Raw genomic sequence first — 19,427 nt, forward strand, 5'->3', positions numbered from 1 at the left:
TATCGCACGGAGCAATATTAATCTCTTAAGAAGCTCTTGATGTGTCATTGACTGAACATGTCATTCAAAACTTGTTGTGTGTGTTTTGTTTCATTATGTTTACGAGCGTTGTTGTGCACTAAAATGAAAGGATAATCGTCCCCAAGACGGAGGCGCAGATCAGCTGTTGGCTGCTTCGAACAGCGAGGAGGAAGTGATGCAGAAAAATGCCCGTAATGAAGCTCCACTAAAAAAGGGAAGCACAAAGAAATAGGCTCCTTATTTTTTTTGCTGTAGTCTCTAAATATTCCTTTTAACGAATGACCACTATTCGAACAGACTCTGTTTAAAAGCAGCGGCTTATTGCAATGTGTCACTAAGCTGCCAACCATGTATACATTGGGAACTTATTATTTCTAGCTGCCTGCTAGCTCTGCAAGCTAACGCGACGAGTTTGCCTCTTTTTATTTCTGCTCTTACTTTTAACGGATAACCCCCCCTCCCCCTTTTTTTATGCTGGTTTCATTCCATGCAAAGGAGGTTGCTGGAGAAGGTGAGTTTCTTTACGGCAGTTCTATGTCTTAATCAAACGATTTAGCTTAGCTGATAGCTAACTTTAATGCAAGCTATGGCGACATCGTCAGGGCCACACAGTTGGTGTCTAATTAGTACAAAGCCTGCAACCATCACAGTTTGACTTCAAATGCAATTCATCATGGCGAAGTGTTACATTATTATTGTGTGTGTTGTTAAATAAACGCGTTACAATCGCGTTGCTGTAGTAACCTAACCCTAAGTTTGCTTAGAACATCTCTCAAATTCTTATATTTGCTTTAAAATCGCTATTTAGTGTTTCTGACGTGTATTCAGAAGCAAACACGGCTTTAAAGATGTGTGAGGTGGAGCGGTGGCCAGTGTACCTAATGAGGACTTGCCTGTACATGCCCATTGAAAGGCAAGTGTAATAGATCTGCCCCAGTACTGTAAAGTAGGCTGTTAAAGGCCTACTGAAATGAGAGTTTATTTAAACGGGAATAGCAGGTCCATTCTATGTGTCATACTTGATAATTTCGTGATATTGCCATATTTTTGCTGAACGGATTTAGTAGAGAACATCCACGATAAATTTTGCAACTTTCGGTGTTAAGAGAAAAGCCCTGCCTCTACCGGAAGTCGGAGATGATGGCGTCACAAGTGTGGGGGCTCCTCACATATTCACATTGATTTTAATGGGAGCTTCCAACAAAAAGAGCTATTCGGACCGAGAAAACGACAATTTCCCCATTAATTTGAGCGAGGATGAAAGATTTGTGTTTGAGGATATTGATAGCGAGGGACTAGATAGATAGATAGATAGATAGTACTTTATTGATTCCTTCAGGAGAGTTCCTTCAGGAAAATTTAAATTTCAGCAGCAGTGTACGGAGTTGAGATCAATTTAAATAAAAGTAAAAAGTAAATAATCGGGGTTTGAATGGAAACAAAATAGAGAAATATTACAATAAGAATAAAAACTAAAAAGCAACAATGGGAATAAAAATATAACAGTAAAATAAGACTATAACAAGACAAAGTAGGCAGTAGTGACCATGTTATGAAAACGTATTGCACTGTTATTGTTTTGCATCCCCTGTGATCCTAGTACCCCCCCGCCCCAGAGAGGAGTTGTACAGTCTAATGGCGTGTGGGACAAAGGAGTTTTTGAGTCTATTAGTCCTGCACTTGGGATAAAACAGTCTAGCACTGAACAGGCTCCTCTGGCTACTGATAACGCTATGCAGAGGGTGACTGGCATCATCCAGGATGCTCACTAGTTTGTCAACAGTCCTCTTCTCTGCCACCGTCACCAGTGTGTCCAGTTACATTCTGATTGTAGAACCGGCCCGCCTGATCAGTTTCTCAAGTCTGGAGCTGTCCTTCTTAGATGTACTGCCCCCCCAGCACACTACCGTGTAGAACAGAAAAAAAACAAGTAAAAAAAACAAAGACGCGATTACATTGGGACGGATTCCGATGTTTTTAGACACATTTAATAGGTTAATTCTGGGAAATCCCTTATCTTTCTATTGTGTCGCTAGTGTTTTAGTGAGTTAAATAGTACCTGATAGTCGGAAGGGTGTCTCCACGGGTGTCTTGACGTGCAGTGTCTCAGGGGAGTCGACAACAGCTATGGACGGCACAAGCTCAGCTTTTCTTCGGTAAGAACTGACTTTTTAACCACAATTTTCTCACCGAAACCTGCTGGTTGACATTCCGTCTTGATTCATGTTCGCTTGACCGCGCTCTGATCCATAGGCAAGTTTCACCTCCAGAAATTTTAAACAAGGAATCATCGTGTGTTTGTGTGGCTAAAGGCTAAAGCTTCCCAACTCCATCTTTCTACTGTGACTTCTCCAATATTAATTGAACAAATTGCAAAAGATTCAGCAACACAGATGTCCAAAATACTGTGGAATTATGCCGTTAAAGCAGACGACTTTTAGCTGTGGGTGTGTGCAGCGCTCATACTTCCTAAAAACCCGTGACGTCTTGCGTACACGTCATCATTACACGACGTTTCGAAGACGAATTATAAAATTGTAATTTAGTAAATTCAAAAGGCAGTATTGGCATGTGTTGCAATGTTAATATTTCATCATTGATATATAAACTATCAGATTACGTGGTGGGTAGTAGTGGGTTTCAGTAGACCTTTAAACGGGAATAGCAGGTCCATTCTATGTGTCATACTTGATCATTTCGCGATATTGCCATATTTTTGCTGAAAGGATTTAGTAGAGAACATAGACGATAAAGTTTGCAACTTTTGGTCGCTAATAGAAAAGCCCTGCCTTTACTGGAAGTATGTGCGCGTGATGTCACGAGTTGCAGGGCTCCACACATATTCACATTGTTTTTAATGGGAGCCACCAGCAGTAAGAGCAATTCGGACCGAGAAAGCGCCAATTTTCCCCATTAATTTGAGCGAGGATGAAAGATTTGTGAATTAGGATATTGAAAGTGAAGTACTAGGGAAAAAAAAAAGCGACGGCGGCGGCAAAGTGAGCGTTTCAAATGTAATTAGACATATTTACTAAGATAATTCTGGAAGATCCCTTATCTGCTTATTGTTTTAATAGTGTTTTAGTGAGATTTTAAAGATTGTAAAGACATACCTCGAGGTCGGATGGCTGCGGTGAACACGAAGTGTCTCAGAGAGAAGCCGAGGAGCCAAGCTCACAGCTGCCGCTGCTGCAGGACGACGGATAATCCAATGATTTCTCCGCTGAGTTATATATCACAATTTCCCCATCCAAAAACATGCTGGTTGACGTAGAGAAAACATGTTCGCTTGACTGCTCCGCTTCACAACAAACAAAGAAACACCGGCTGTGTCTCGGTGCTAAAGACAGCTGCAATTCACCGCTTTCCACCAACAGCATTGTTTTTTATAGTGTCCATTATTAAATGAACAAATTGCAAAAGATTCAACAACACAAATGTCCAAAATACTGTGTAATTATGCGGTTAAAGCAGACGACTTTTAGCCGTAACTGGTGCTGAGCTAATATTTCCTGACAGTCAGTGACGTCACGCGTACGCATCATCATTCCGCGACCTTTTCAACAAGAAACTCGCGGGAAATTTAAAATTGCAATTTAGTAAACTAAAAAGGCCGTATTGGCCTGTGTTGCAATGTTAATATTTCATCATTGATATATAAACTATCAGACTGCATGGTCGGTAATAGTGGGTTTCAGTAGGCCTTTAAGTGTGGCAAACAAAGCATGATCAGGGGGAAAAAGTTAGTTTATTATCATATATGTCCACAGGTGTTAAACTCAAGGCCGGGGGCCATATCTGTAAAAGTTAAAGTACCGATGATTGTCACACACACACTTGGTGTGGTGAAATTTGTCCTCTGCATTTGACCAATCCCCTTGTTCACTCCCTGGGAAGTGAGGGGAGCAGTGGGCAGCAGCCCACGCCCGGGATTCATTTATGGTGATTTGTCCCCCCAATTACAACCTTTGATGCTGAGTGCCAAGCAGGGAGGCAATGGGTCCCATTTTTTATAGTCTTTGGTACGACTCGGCTGGGGTTTGAATTCCCAACCTACCAATCTCAGGGCGGACACTCTAACCACTAGGCCAGTGTTTCTCAAATGGGGGTATCTGTACCCCTGGGGGTACTTAAAGGTATGCCAAGGGGTACGTGAGATTTTTTTTAAATATTCTAAAAGTTGCAAAAATTCAAAAATCCTTTATAAATATATTTATTGAATAATACTTCAACAAAATATGAATGTAAGTTCATAAACTGTGAAAACAATTGCAACAATGCAATATTCAGTGTTGACAGCTAGATTTTTTTGTGGACATGTTCCATAAATATTGACGTTAAAGATTTATTTTTTGTGAAGAAATGTTTAGAATTAAGTTCATGAATGCAGATTAATCTCTTTTACTATTCCCAAAGATGGCACTTTAACTTGATGATTAGTTCTATGTGTAGAAATTTGTATTTATAATTGAATCACTTGTTTATTTTTCAACAAGTTTTTAGCTATTTTTATATCTTTTTTTCCAAAATACTTCAAGAAAGACCACTACAAATAAGCAATATGTTGCACTGTTTTACAATTTAATCAATCAGAAACTGATGACATAGTGCTATATTTTACTTCTTTATCTCTTTTTTTCAACCAAAAATGATTTGCTCTGATTAGGGGGTACTTCAATTAAAAAAAATTTCACAGGGTGTACATCACTGAAAAAAGGTTGAGAACCACTGCACTATGCCACTGAAAAGGTGTAACAATCTGGCCCGCCGCATTGTTTAAAGTGGAACTGCACTTTTATTGGACTTTTAATAATAATGATAATGGATTTGATTGAGTGATATAAATCTATCAATGTTTATTGACATGCCCTAAATCACAAGTGTCTCAAAGGGCTGCACAAGCCACGACATCCTCGGTTCAGATCCCACATCAGGGCAAGGAAAAACTCAACCCCATTGGGATGACACTGTGAAACCTTGGAGAGGACCACACATGTGGGTGACAACCCCCCCCCCCCCCCCCCCCCCCCCCACCACACAATGCTCATTTTTATTTTTGGGTGTGTCTAGACCCCTAATTTGCATATTTCCAAGTGGCGTTTTGCTATTCTGAAGACATTGGTTGTAATTTGGGCATTGTTTGGGCATTTTGAAGACATTGTTTTCACTTAAAAGGCAAGTACACTTTGGCTACTTGTGGGGGAGGCCACGTGGAGCCTGTCTTCTTCTCTCCCTCTTTTATTTTTTAAAATAATAATTTTAATTTTTGGGGGGTTAGGGGGATGTTGTTTTTGTTCCCCAATTACTTGACAAAAGCTGCACCAAGTGCGTGCATCCAGGTTAGTGTGCTGGACCCTCATTGTTGGTGCATCCACACAGTGAGGTGCAACAGACCCCAGATTTAAAGCACTTGCAGCGCCCGCTACAAGACGTCTTGCACCCGCAGCGAAGAAGGATGGCACAGGCTGTACTGGCATCTGGCAAATGGGTCCAGTATGGTTCCCAAGTCTTTGTTGTCATCCCCATCCATCCATCCATCTTCTTCTGCTTATCCGAGGTCCGGTCGCGGGGGTAACAGCCTAAGCAGGGAAGCCCAAACTTTCATCTCCCCAGCCACTTCGTCCAGCTCCTCCCGGGGAATCCCAAGGCCAGCCGGGAGACATAGTCTTCCCAACGAATCGTGTGTCTTCCCCGTGGCTTCCTACCGGTCGGACGTACCCGAAACACCTCCCCAGGGAGGGGTTCGGGTGGCATCCTGATCAGATGGCCGAACCACCTCATCTGGCTCCTCTCCATGTGGAGGAGCAGCAGCTTTACTTCGAGCTCCTCCCGGATGGCAGAGCTTCTCACCCTATCTCTAAGGGAGAGCCCCGCCACCCGGTGGAGAAAACTCATTTCGGTCGCTTGTACCCGTGATTTTGTCCTTTCAGTCATAACCCAAAGCTCATGACCATAAGTGAGGATGGGAACGTAGATCCAGCGTTAAATTGAGAGCTTTGCCTTCTGGCTCAGCTCCTTCTTCACCACAACGGATCGTTACACCGTCCACATTACTGAAGATGTTGCACCGATCCGCCTGTCGATCTCACGATCCACTCTTCGCCCACTCGTGATCAAGACTCTGAGGTATTTGAACTCCTCCACTTGGGGCAGGGTCTTCTCCCCAACCCAGAGATTGCACTCCACCATTTTCCGGGCGAGAACCATGGAGTCGGATTGGAGGTGCTGATTCTCATCCCAGTCGCTTCACACTCTGCTGCGAACTGATCCAGTGACAGTTGAAGATCCTGGCCAGATGAAGCCATCAGGACCACATCATCTGTAAAAAGCAGACACCTAATCCTGCAGCCACCAAACCGGATCCCCTCAACGCCTAGAAATTCTGTCCATAAAAGTTGTAAACAGAATCTGTGACAAAGGGCAGCCTTGGCGGAGTCCAACCCTTACTGGAAACGTCCGACTTACTGCCGGCAATGTGGACCAAGCTCTGACACTGATCATACAGGGAGCGGACTGCCACAATCAGACAGTCCGATACCCCATACTCTCTGAGCACTCCCCACAGGACTTCCCGGGGTACATGGTCGAATGCCTTCTCCAAGTCCACAAAGCACATGTAGACTGGGCTGTTCCATCCCCGCATTCCAAAATTGGGAATATTCAGTTTGACGGAGGTTGCCTGACTCCAATGAAAACTGGCCTGCAGCAGTGCCCTTTTTACATGCTGAGTCAGTGCAGCTTGGGTGGGAGGAAGGTTCTCAAAGGACTTTGTACCATTTGGGAAAGCCGTTGTCTGGCCTCATCTAAACTACTGCAGCCACAGCTCTCACTGTACATGATGACAACCATACGCTCCAGATGTTGCATGTGAACAGGATCAGAGTTGATCTTCTCAGGCTCCAAGGTGAGGGCAACCAAGGTGTGTGAGATCTGGTGTTGCCTCCCAAGCTGCCCATGCACTTTTTTTCCCATGGCCAAGAAAGGTCATCTGACTGTAATTGGCAGAGACAACATGAGTCCCAATTGATGCTGCTGCTGCTGCTACTATTGCTATCAGATGATGTGGAGGCCATATTTTTTGATAATAGCTATACTGAAAAATGCATTACATGAAAATAAAGTTGATGATTTTCACAGTGTTAGATTAGGCAGTAGAATGACTGTACATAGACAAGTTTTTTTGTATGATTATCACATCAGGAGAAGTCAGGAGACACAACAGTAGACTGTTGAGAGACAAAACAATTATCACACTGTGTGGATAACTGTCGGAGCCTTCTCTGTATTATAGGTTTCTGTTGAAACAGAAACCTATATCACAGGGGGGTGGGGCACTGACTTTTTGTACTTTTACTAATGTTACAATGATATATATCTTTAGCTTTACATTCTATCTGTGTTGAAATATATTTGCAACGCATTTTGGTTGATAATGTTTATGTTGTTATGCTCTAATAAATAAATGATCACAAATCTGATCATGCCAGGATGTTTCTGATGCTCAAAAAACTTAAAATAGTTTGCCATAAGAATCAAAGGTTAAGGTAAACCTCATTTTTACATAGCTGCCATCTTGGAAATATGCTAATTAGGTGTCCAGACACACCCAATCATAAAGATGAATTTAAAACATCATATTTCTAATTGTCATGAAATAGAGACCGAGTTTGAATTTGTAGCTCATCTAGTTCAAATGTAGAGGCAAAAGCGTGTTCAGGTGGTGGCCATATTGGATCAGCCGCTGTTGCGACCCCAAAGGTCACTGGCGCGGGCGCCCTAGCCAAATCATTTAAGTATGCCCTGAGCTACACCTGTGCCAAATTTGACGCTTTTAGACAAAAGTGAACAAAAACAACCTAAAATCTCCTTAAGGGCCCCCACTATTACCACTCGCATGACTTCGCTAGCATCACAGCTAACATTACCCAGTCTGCCACCTCTCTGCTCCGTGAGGGCGTATACGTATGTGACGTATGATGTGACGTGTGTAAGTTTGTGCGCTAGCTGTCTGTGAGGAGACACAAGAAGGAGTGGGAAGAGCCTGTAGTGTAATGGATGCAGCTAAAAGCAACTGCGTGAGAACGTATACTCGAATATCACGATATAGTCATTTTCTATACCGCACAGAGACAAACCCGCGATATATCGATATATCACCCAGCCCTAAGTCCAGTCCATAGTGGATCTAACATAATTGTCAGAGTACAGTCCATAGTGGGGCCAGCAGCTTTCTAGACACTCAAAGTGCTTCACAGAGAAATGAGAACCCATCATTCATTCACACCTGGTGGTGGTTATCTACTTTCATAGCCACAGCTGCACAGGGATAAACTGACGGAAGCGCGGCTGCCAGCTTGCGCCTACCTACCACCACATATCCTTCATCATTCACTCACCAGTGTGAGCAGGACTGGGGGAAAGGGTGACGTGTCCTGCCCAAGGACACAACGGCAGCGATTTGGATATCAAGAGGCGGGGAGCGTACCTGCAACCCTCGGGTTTCTGGTACGGCCACTCTACCCACTACGCCTTTTGCCTATAATTCACAACCCTTATGCATGTCAAGGACTGTTTTAACTGCCGGACTCTAGAGAAGAGTTTCCGCAGCTTCCGGTTCTGTAACAGCTTCTTCCCTCAGGCAATATGACTCTTGAACTCATCGTAATAATCCCCTCAATTCCCCCCAAAAACGGATTAATTCGCTGGATTATAAAGACAATATAACATACATCCATAAACGCGGATGCAAAGGCAAAAGTGCAATATATTTATATGCACAGTAATCTATTTATTTATATCTGCACTTTATTGTTCTTTTACTCTCCACTACAACAAGCTAATGCAAGAAAATGTTATTCTTATCTGTACTGTAAAGTTCAAATTCGAATGACAATAAAAGGAAGTCTAAGTCTAAGCACACATACATTTTTATTTTATGCACTCTGACCAATAAAAAAATGCAAACAAAAATCATGTTACGATGACGCCCAAAGGGCTTAAAAAACATCCAAGCCCTTCCATCACAGTTTTATATACGTACTAATATTAATATTAGTATAGTAACACGCACATTAATAATATTTAAATGTATATTAACATCAATTTTAAGCATTCGGCCGTGCATTATTTCACAGGCGCCTCACAACTTTCGCTTTTTCTTTTAACATCACTGATTACTGCTCACTGTAGACATTAGAGCCAACAAACAATATAAAACATTGCTTACTGTACAACGTCTGCTGTCACTGGGATGCCGACTGTTAGAATGTTGATGTATTCCCATTTCGCAACGACAATTTCCTGGTCTAAGTTGGTGGTCAAAGTTTACCAACTTCTCAGTTTATGTTCACATCATGTTTCCTATCCAGGTGCGAAGCATGATTTGTAATCTATAATAAACTTTCACAAACTCCGAGGCGAAAAAGCAGCTCACCAGCTGATGATGTCAATACAGCAGTATAAGGAAGATACCGCTCTCTGATTAATTTGCTGCTAGATGTAGATCTTTAACATCAATGCTTGTAATAACAATATCGCTAATATTTTTTTTGATATTCAGGTCATGAAATGTAAATGGAGTATAGTTGGAGCTTTTTGAATGGTTATTTGAGTTTTAAAGCTAAAGTACCAATTATTGTCACACAGACACACTAAGTGTGGTAAAGTTAGTCCTCTGCATTTGACCCATCCCCTTGTTCACCCCCTGAGAAGGGAGGGGAGCAGTGGGCAGCAGCCCGGCAATCATTTATGATGATTTTACTGCAGGATTTTATGGTCAAAATAGACGTAATGAGGTCATGACTCCTATTGGCTCCATTGTAAGCTGACTTTTATTTACACTTATTTATGAGTTAGAATGCATTTAAAAAAAAAAAGTGTTATTGTCTCTAATAATTATTATGAATTATAGGCAAGATTATAAAATTAGTACAGTTTTCCTTTAAACTCGCCTGCCACACTTTTTAGGTGGTCAGACAAATTTTATTGTGGCCCGCCATGACACTTAGATGTCATAAAAAGGCTGGAAAATACACTTTCTGTTAGTTATTTAAATTTTGATAAACAAATGTACTGCCTGCTATTGCATATGTTTTATTTACACTTTTATAATATCTGATCATACTCAAATGTTCAAAGCATTTTTGGGGGTTATCAAAAAGGAATATCTATCTATCTGCTTGTCAACACGACTCATGATTTCAAATCAAGTTATCTGTTAATCTGTAAGTAAAAAATATAATATTCGAAAATATAGTTTCTGTAGAAAATTGTGTAACAAAGCTATTATATTTTTGTATTCATATACATTCACGGTTACAAGCCACCCTCAGAAGTCAGTCATAATTGCAATGTGGCCCTTCATAAAAACAAGTCTGGACACCCCTGATCTACCCTATAAAGTTAATGATATAATATATTCACTACAAATTAAAACTGCTTGTTTTAAAAAAAAAACTTACACGTATTATACAGTATTTGAGTTCTAAAGTAGTTTTCTGTTCAGGTTGTCTTACAAGACATGCTGCCTCATCCTAGCAGGCTTAAAGAATTTTAAATGGACAGCTTTTGACTTAAGTCGTTTTCTAAGACCACCTGAAGACGTAATCGATTCATAGCATGCTAAAAAAGTAGTTGTGGCAATCGGTGGTTGAACCATCTTGGTTTGTCGCAGCAAAAATAGAACTGCATGTTTGGGTTTCTGCTTATTATGACAAGTAACCTGTCTCTTTTCATTCAACATTGCAGATGTCAAAGTCACAGTGATGGAAAAGCATAGTGAGCGACTGTGATCTTTGCCAATGTCTGTGGAAGTAGTTTGTAAGTAACCAGCAATGATTTTTACACAATGTCACGCCTTTAGAGTCCATTTGAGCAGTGTGTGGCTGCCTCGCCTTAAGTCACTGCTGTGTGTGAGTGGTAGGAAGAAAAGCTCAGACTTGTACTGTATTCAGGTATAAATATCTAAACCAGGGTTTTTACAGCCAAATACGGCTGGGAAATGACAGCAGTCTGTCCCTTAGTTCAGTTCAAAACATGGGAGAGACTTTTGCATTTTTGAGGCAAGAGTAATAGTGAAGAGAGAAGTCTGATCTTTCTGGAAATGTGGCCTCAAAAACAATGCAGTTGAATAGCTCTGCTCCAAACCCTAAATATGAAACACGCCAGCTTTTTCCAGACTTTTTTTGTTATTGTTTACTATAACTAAAGTAAAACCTTTATATTTAGGGCCAGGTCTTCTAATCTTAACACTATAGTGCAGAGATATAAATTGTTTTGGGGGTCACATTTATAGGAAACTAAAGGGGGCATTAGTCTTATTTTGTATATTCAGGAGAACTAGCATTCTTTACAGTAGACGTTGACTGAGTTTGTTTTATTTATTTTGTCATTGTTACAGGAAGAGTCTTCTGTTTTTAAGGCCAATCTGCAAAAAAGCATGGCTCTTGTGTTTTTAAGAGTCTGCTGCAAAATTTTTGTCTCTCACAAGTTTTTTTTAACTGAACTCATGGGCAACCAGTTGAATAAACCAAATGATAAAAAAGGGAGGACCTAAAATGGAACCTTGACGAACATTACTAGCTAGTAGCCTAGTATAACTAAAGAAGTTGAACAAATGACTACTGACTGCATATGAAGTAAACAAGTTACAGCAACACTTTAGTTACATCGATCACATTACTAAAAAATGGTAACTGCCAAAAAGGAGAGAACTTAAAGGGGTGCCTCAGTTATGTTAATCACAAGTTTGGACCCCAGTGTTCTACAGTGTGTTTGCTAGCAAGGTAAAAATGTAAATGCAAGGATCTGCCAATGTGTTTAAAGTATTCTAAATTCCTCCATACAAAATAAACAGTCTTTTGTTTTTAGGAATTTGTTGCAAAATTGTTTGTCTCACAAATTTTGAACTGAACCTGGGGGCTGGTATTGTGTCATTCTCGGTTCGACAGTTAAATAGATATGCTACAGTGTATATGTACCTATAAGAGTTATGCTTGCTCTAAATCCTTTTTAGGGTTTTCACAAGTGGCAGTACAAGACCTGGATCGTGGTATATTTGGCACAGGTAGTTGTTATATTAGCTTTTTTTTCCCTAAGACTCTAAGGTTTGGTGTGTACTGTGCCGATAATGTCCAAGTCTTAATTCCTCATGGTCCATTTTTTGTTAAAGATCTCTAAGTAAAGCTGACAGTTTACCCTTTAGTTTCACATCTTATTTTATTTCAAACTAATTATTGTTCATTCTAATCCAAATGCATCCAGTCAGTAAGGAGCTAGATGTTAACATTATTTTCTACCTTAGGCTTTGAGGGTATGTTGAGGCAGTTGGACGGGCCAGAGCAGAGGCGTCTAGGTGGTTCCGACGGGGACTGAATGCGAGGGGGACTGACGGAAAGGTGACCAGGCAGGAAGACATGGGCCAGTGTGTCACCAAGTGCAAGAATCCGACGTCTTCGCTCGGCAGCAAGAGTGGCGACAAGGAGAGCGGGTCCAAGTCCCACCACAAAAAAGCCAGCTGCGCTGGTAGTGGGGGAGGCCACAAGGAGGACCCCAGCGCCCCGAACAGCAGCAGCAAGCCCGGCAACGAGCTTTCGAATGGAACCAAGGCCCTTGAGGTTACCGTGGAGACACCTGTTATCTCAACATTAATGGGAGAACTATGTGAGGAGAACACGGATGGAGACGGGCTGTCCATAAAGCACATCGAGGAGCTGTTTTGCTGCTACAAGGATGAGCAGGAGGATGCCATCTTGGAGGAAGGCATGGAGATGTTTTGCAACGACCTGTGTGTGGACCCGGCAGAGTTCCGTGTGCTCGTTCTTGCCTGGAAGTTTCAAGCAGCAACCATGTGCAAGTTTACAAGGTGAGACTGGGTTGCGATCTTGATTTATATAACATACTTTTTTATTGTACTTAAAAAAACTGCATCACAAACAAAGGCTGCAATTGTCATTGACAAGACAGCCGATGCGGCATTTTATTTTGCTGTCACTCAGCGAGCCTCACCCGCCAGGACAAGTTGGTTCTTCAGCCCTAGTTGTACCTACTGATGGGCGACACCACCGGCAAGAAAATCACAACTAACATTTTTTTTTCAAAATTTTCACAGCCCTAGTAAGTGGGATTTTTCTTGCTGAAATTAACCTTTCAGTTACACAGGAAATGCATCCTGCCCCACTCCTGTTAATGTCAGTCTGTCCTTCAGCTGAAGAGAATAGCCCTCTGTTTGAGTCACGGTTGACTTCCCCCTCTCTGATGTTTAGCACAGCACTTTTTCAATCAAAGGTTCTCGATCAATCCTCACACATGCACAGTGGGTATTACGGGCATGCAAACAAGCGACAGTGATTTCTATAGTTGTTTTCATTTTATACTATAGTATTTTCATACTATACTATTTGCTGGTCTTCAAACCTGGGACCCTCTGGTCCCCATACCAAGACTGAATCACTGCTGGCCCCATATATTACCTCCTCCAAGGCAAGATATTATGCTTTGATTGTAGTTTTAGATGGTTGGTGTGAGGACCTCACAAGAATCGCATGACCAATTTCTGATACATAAACGCCACCAACTATCATCACTATCACAGCTACATTGTCAAAAAGAAAGTAGAAGTGAACAATTTGTGTTTTATTTTAATATGACTGGCCACATTATAATTATACTTTATTTACAAAGCAGGTATCCACTCAAACAGCGCAGTCGTTTTCTTTATGCTGTGTTGTGGCCATCCATCCATCCATTTTCTACCGCTTATTCCCTTTCGGGGTCGCGGGGGGCGCTGGCGCCTATCTCAGCTACAATCGGGCGGAAGGCAGGGTACACCCTGGACAAGTCGCCACCTCATCACAGGGCCAACACAGATAGACAGACAACATTCACACTCACATTCACACACTAGGGCCAATTTAGTGTTGCCAATTAACCTATCCCCAGGTGCATGTCTTTGGAAGTGGGAGGAAGCCAGAGTACCCGGAGGGAACCCACGCATTCACGGGGAGAACATGCAAACTCCACACAGAAAGATCCCGAGCCTGGATTTGAACCCAGGACTGCAGGAACTTCGTATTGTGAGGCAGACGCACTAACCCCTCTTCCACCGTGAAGCCCTGTTGTGGCCAAATGTCTGAATTGAACAGTTTAAATATTATGGGTGTCCTCATCGGATATCGGTCTGATATTTGCAAAATACAAGCATTGAATGATATCGGCTTGCATGTAAAATCTCTGACAAAGCTGGACAGCCATTTAGCATATTAGGCCTTGGTCTCACTTGAGTGTCAATTCCGATTTTTTTCGCCCATATGTGACCTGTATCTGATTTTTTTTATGTCAATATGAACCGTACAATTCTGAATATGTAAAATCTGACTCAGGCCTCTTTTTTGTATGTGGATATAAATCGGATATGTAAGCATTCATCTGCACAGTCATCAAAAAGTGATGTCATAATTCTTCGGCAAAATAAACGCATATAAAAAAGATAGTTGACAAAGAAGGAGAAAACAATTGAAAATAATATGTTTTAGGAACTCCAGTCAATGTTCAACCACTCCTGTCTGACTTCTCGCCAATACACTCTGCAGAGGAGATGTTATATAGAATGTACCACAAACTGTAAAAGGCCAAAATGCTTGTTTTCCTTCCTGATCTTCTACACACAATAATTCTATTGAGAAAATGTTAACTTTGATTGCACAAAATTCTTGAAATTGCCATAAATACGCTAGAACTGACACCAACTAGAATTGGAGCCATGTTTACTTCTGTAAACATTGCATCACATGTGAAGATATGATTTCATATCTGCATGGGGGTCAGTTTGCGTTCACATTGCATTTTTTTTGTAATGTGAACAACTACAGGACAAGATCAGATTTGACCCAAAAAAAAATCAGAATATGACATCCGACCGACTCTGCAGTGTGAACGTAGCCTACGTAAATACCCTCCAATAAGCATGCAAGTTTGATTCTTTCATGTATTTTTGTCAAGTCATTTACAAATAGTAAACATGGTAGGCTGTAGGCCTCTAGGAGCTAGCAGCTACAAAACAGCAAAGCACACAATAACGTACAAGCTAGACATTTCAGACCCAACATTGTTCTGTTTGGCCAATTTCACTTGCTCAAACCTTTTATAACATTCCACACTACAAAATAATAAAAGCATGTACCGTACTAGGATTCCTCCTGATATCGTATTGGATTAATTTTGGTATCGATCAACACTCAAGGCTCCACTACCGCTGTTGTATTGGAAGTGAAAAAGCCATCCTTGGCTTTTTCACTTTCCCTCCACAATTTTTTTCTTTTCTTTTTTTAATAATTAGGCAGCTTGGCTATTGAGCTCTATTAAAGTAGATACATTTCCATTGTTTCACACAGGACCGGGATGTATATGTGGCGCCAAATTTAATTGTAGTGGGTCACCACAACTAATTGGGAAACACTTATTTATATCAAAAGTAAAATTCAGTGCCGGTTAAAAAAAATTTGAATATTCTCGTTCATCCGACGAATTCAATTCTCAGGGCAGTTAGTCAAAAAGGACATTTTACCTCTCATCTCAGTAGGTTTCATCAATTCTTGCTCACATACTTGTATAAGACAGCTCTAGTCTGAGAGGATGGTGCAGGATTCAAAGTATTCATCCTCCAAAAACTATCCTCTGACTTAAAATGTGATCCTTTTTTTCCTGGAATCTTCACTACACAGCAAGTAATCTCCACTGCTTTTCCATTGGCAATTCCAGGGATCTGACTGCTCAGTTTGTAGTACTTCATTAGCCAGGATTCATTGATTTGAGCTTATATTGAGAGAAATGATAAAAATTAACACACATGCTAACATTTGCTCTGATTCCTGCTGTATTATTTATACTCCACTGTCAGTTCTGTTTCTGCCTTTAGTTTCTTCTTCGATAACTAATTATTACATTTCATGCCGAGAAATAAATGCAGGATATTCTTTTCATCCATTATTTGTTGGTGTGTCCTCTTTTTGTCTGTTTCTTGTATTAAATGGGGAAAACTACCACACCTTTTGTGGCAAGTACAGCAGTTGGTACTATGCAGTAGAAAAGCAGTAATGGTTTGTAAATTTAAGAGAAATGTCATTCTGAATTGCAGTGTTTTGTCTGTGTCAACAGAAAAGAGTTTGTTGAGGGTTGCAAGGCAATCCAGGCAGACAGCCTTGAAGGAATCTGCTCCCGCTTCCCCTACATGCTACTGGACGCCCAGGGCGAGGAGAACTTCAAGGACCTGTACCGCTTTACCTTCCAGTTTGGCCTGGATGCAGACGAGGGCCAGCGCTCGCTGCAGCGGGACATTGCCATTGCACTGTGGCGTCTGGTGTTCACCCAGGACATGCCGCCTATTCTGGAGCACTGGTTGGACTTCCTGGCGGAGAACCCCTCAGGCGTTCGGGGCATCTCGAGGGACACTTGGAACATGTTCCTGAACTTCACCCAGGCTATCGGGGCAGACCTGAGCAACTACAGCGAGGACGAGGCCTGGCCCAGCCTTTTTGACACCTTTGTGGAGTGGGAATTGGAGCGCAGGAAAAAAGAGGAGGCAGTAATGGCGAAAGACGAAGAGGGACCGCTGACAGAGACGGAGAGTTCACCTAGCACAGACAGACTCGCAACAGAGGGGAGTCGTGGATCACAGACATGGGGGGGACACTGACCAGCTAACGACAGAAGATTTGTAAGGGAGGAAACATTTAAGTGAAATGCACATTTGTCAACCATGGGAGGAATATTACAATTACCATACAGCTGGTCATTTTTCTGTTGCAATGGTATTCCTGCTTTGCATTTTTTATAATATTTGTGTTTCGAAAGGGCTCTATGAACTGACATGTTAAGCACTTCTATTTAAGTTATTGCTCTAACCCTGCGCTCTGTGTGTTTTTAAGTGACAAGGCTTGGGGTCCATTTTTACTTGCACCTACCTACCATAATACATCAAACTCAAAAAAACAAAAAAGCCATAACATTACTGTTCTATAAATTATTCATTTTAAGATGGTCACACTGCTGATTTTTGTATCTTAAAGAAGGGAAGGGGTCGCCCACAGTTTCTTAAGTTTGAGGTTGTTTTGTTTGCTTCCATCTTGCAGTGCTGTGAGTATGAATTAGTATTGCCTTCACCACTATCGGCCTGCAGCAACATGGAAAACGGATACACTATTCCTAAGGCATTTTATACAAGGGAATAATTTGTTTTAGTTTAATTTTCACCACCACCAATGACTGTGGAAAATCCTAATTCCATGGTAACTGACCACCACACTTCAATTTTGGATTGTGTTTGAGTTATGACTGAACTTTGTCTACAACGCTCCCTATTGACCTCTTGACATCTACAAATGTCCATTTCCGTTCAAGAAGCAGCCAAGTGTCGACAACGCGATGACGCCGCCTTTTCCCGTAAACCCAAATTTGCTGACGCTGCGTCATTTCTTGTCAGATGATGCTCATGCTGTTACATTCAAAGCTTGATGATGTTTACCTCCAGGCAGTCAAGGTTTGACACAGCCTATACAAGTGCACATGTCACAATGTTGACTAAGCATGGTTCTGTCTAATAAGATTGCACAAAATTCTTATGGAAGGCATGCGAGGGCACGATACTTGCAGCACTTGGCACAAATTGATGTCAGCTGAATTAAATCCATTTAAACCTTTCATTGAGTACAATATTAGACACGGGTGTTGACAGGTGAATCAGTGCTTACCTGTCTGCTATCAATGGAGTAGTGAGTGGGTGAGCAAAACCGGGTTTTAGTTTACAGCCACAACCTCATCTTATCCTTTTTATGTAAACTGTATTGATTTATAATTAATAAACAGTGTTGAGCTTTTGACTGTTGAAAGTGTGTGTATTAATGTTGTTTTGGAGGTAGTTTGAGCTGCAGGGACACATGGGGCGTGTCCTCGACACTTGCGGCGCTCCTGATTGGTCGAGAACTATCCTGGTAACCATGGATCACAACACTGGACCCATGAGGAAAGCAGCCGTTTTGTTTGTGAGCTAACTGCTAACAAAGCATCCACCAAGACGGTTAGTCATTCTTGTAACATTTTTTAACTAAAGGCTACCCTTTACGCTATAGTTAGTACCCATTCGGTTTTGTCATTGAACATAAAAAGATGGACGCTAAAGCCAGCTAGCTAGCATGCCAGTATTAGCGCATGCTATATATTGAGCTGGTGAAGGTTTTCTAGAACAATATTATTTTCCAATACACTTTTTGTTGTAAATGTTCATCTTTAATTGTAATAGCTACAATTAAAATATCTAAGTAATGACCACGCTTCCAGTACGTCTAATGTAACCCCGTTTCTCAGTTAGGCTGACGTCATTGATATATATAAACAGATGTTTGCATGTGTGACATGCATATTTAAACATTAGATTGTGAATATGTGTGTATCGTTGCTTTCCAATTGGGGCGTAATTAGTGTCCATCTGCAGCGGCCAACGCACATAACAAAACACGCTTTATTTGTTGAAAAATGCTTGACTCAGGTAATAAACCAAAATGGATGCCTGTAGGAAAACAACCTAGAGGCAAAAGAGACGCAACTACTGAAAACGTATCGTGGCTGAAATGTTAAGTATAACTCAATGGTAAATGGGTTTAATTGTATAGCACTTTTCTACTTTCAAGGTACTCAAAGCGCTTTGACACTATTTCCACATTCACCCATTCACACACACACATTCACACACTGATGGCGTGAGCTGCAATGCAAGCCCTTAACCACGACCCATCAGGAGCAAGGGTGAAGTGTCTTGCTCAAGGACACAACGGACATGACAAGGTTGATAGAAGGTGGGGATCAAACCAGGAACTGTCTGGTGGTCAGCATATGGCCACTCTCCTAACTGCGCGATGCCGTCCAAAACATCGGGGGACGATGTTAGCTGCAAATGGTAAATGGGTTGTACTTGTTAGTGCTTTTTTTACCCCTTTTTAAGGAGCCCAAAGCACTTTGACGGTATTTCCACATTCGCCCATTCACACACACATTCACACACTGACGGCGGGAGCTGCCATGCAAGGCGCTCACCAGAACCCATCAGGAGCAAGGGTGAAGTGTCTTGCCCAAGGACACAACGGACGTGACTAGGATACTAAGTCCATGTTTTTTTTTTTGCCACAGCAACCCATTACTGTTTGGACATGGTGGATGCAGCCCTCTTCAGAGTAAAGATTTCCTAACTGATATCCCGGGTCAGGGGGCGCTTCAGGTGCAGGCCTCAGAACGGCCCACAAGGTGATGTGGATTGTGGACACAGCGTGATCTGCAGCCGCATGATGGATGATAATAGCAAGGTTGGTCACGTCCAGTCAGCGTGTTGACTCATCTTGGTTCAATTTACAGTCTGCTGC

General features: G+C 41.7%; 2 protein-coding genes across 8 annotated transcripts in view; both read left to right on the plus strand.

The window, feature by feature from the left end:
* The first annotated feature begins 47 nt into the window (after positions 1-47).
* Positions 48-17,903, plus strand: dcun1d3 (defective in cullin neddylation 1 domain containing 3). Of its 4 annotated transcripts, XM_061909184.1 has the most exons (6): positions 48-532; positions 8,332-8,526; positions 10,768-10,839; positions 12,035-12,085; positions 12,323-12,883; positions 16,174-17,903. In XM_061909184.1, the coding sequence occupies exons 5-6, from the start codon at positions 12,435-12,437 to the stop codon at positions 16,709-16,711; spliced, it is 987 nt and encodes a 328-aa protein (XP_061765168.1). In that variant the 5' UTR covers positions 48-532; positions 8,332-8,526; positions 10,768-10,839; positions 12,035-12,085; positions 12,323-12,434; the 3' UTR covers positions 16,712-17,903. The 4 variants fall into 4 exon arrangements, with proteins under 4 accessions (XP_061765168.1, XP_061765167.1, XP_061765166.1 ...); XM_061909183.1 differs by lacking the exon at positions 8,332-8,526; XM_061909182.1 differs by lacking the exon at positions 12,035-12,085 and having other exon boundaries at positions 49-532.
* A 67-nt stretch (positions 17,904-17,970) lies between these two features.
* LOC133558082 (katanin-interacting protein) overlaps positions 17,971-19,427 on the plus strand; it is a 28,217-nt gene continuing 26,760 nt past the window's right edge. For all 4 annotated transcript variants that reach the window (XM_061909175.1, XM_061909178.1, XM_061909176.1 and 1 more), the window contains exons 1-2: positions 17,971-18,091; positions 19,198-19,370. Coding sequence is in view for 1 of the 4 variants with exons in the window: in XM_061909177.1 (XP_061765161.1) it covers positions 19,350-19,370 (21 nt within the window). In the remaining 3 variants the exon portion in view is untranslated. The remainder of the gene's footprint in view (positions 18,092-19,197; positions 19,371-19,427) is intronic.

The sequence above is a fragment of the Nerophis ophidion genome, linkage group LG08, assembly GCF_033978795.1.
Source record: "Nerophis ophidion isolate RoL-2023_Sa linkage group LG08, RoL_Noph_v1.0, whole genome shotgun sequence".
Lineage (NCBI taxonomy): Eukaryota > Metazoa > Chordata > Actinopteri > Syngnathiformes > Syngnathidae > Nerophis > Nerophis ophidion.

Bases quoted from the DNA above. Each gene is read 5' to 3' on its own strand.
- dcun1d3 (XM_061909184.1), top strand. From the start codon at position 12,435: ATGGGCCAGTGTGTCACCAAGTGCAAGAATCCGACGTCTTCGCTCGGC. The intron at 12,884-16,173 runs GTGAGACTGGGT...CTGTGTCAACAG, and splicing joins ACCATGTGCAAGTTTACAAG to AAAAGAGTTTGTTGAGGGTT.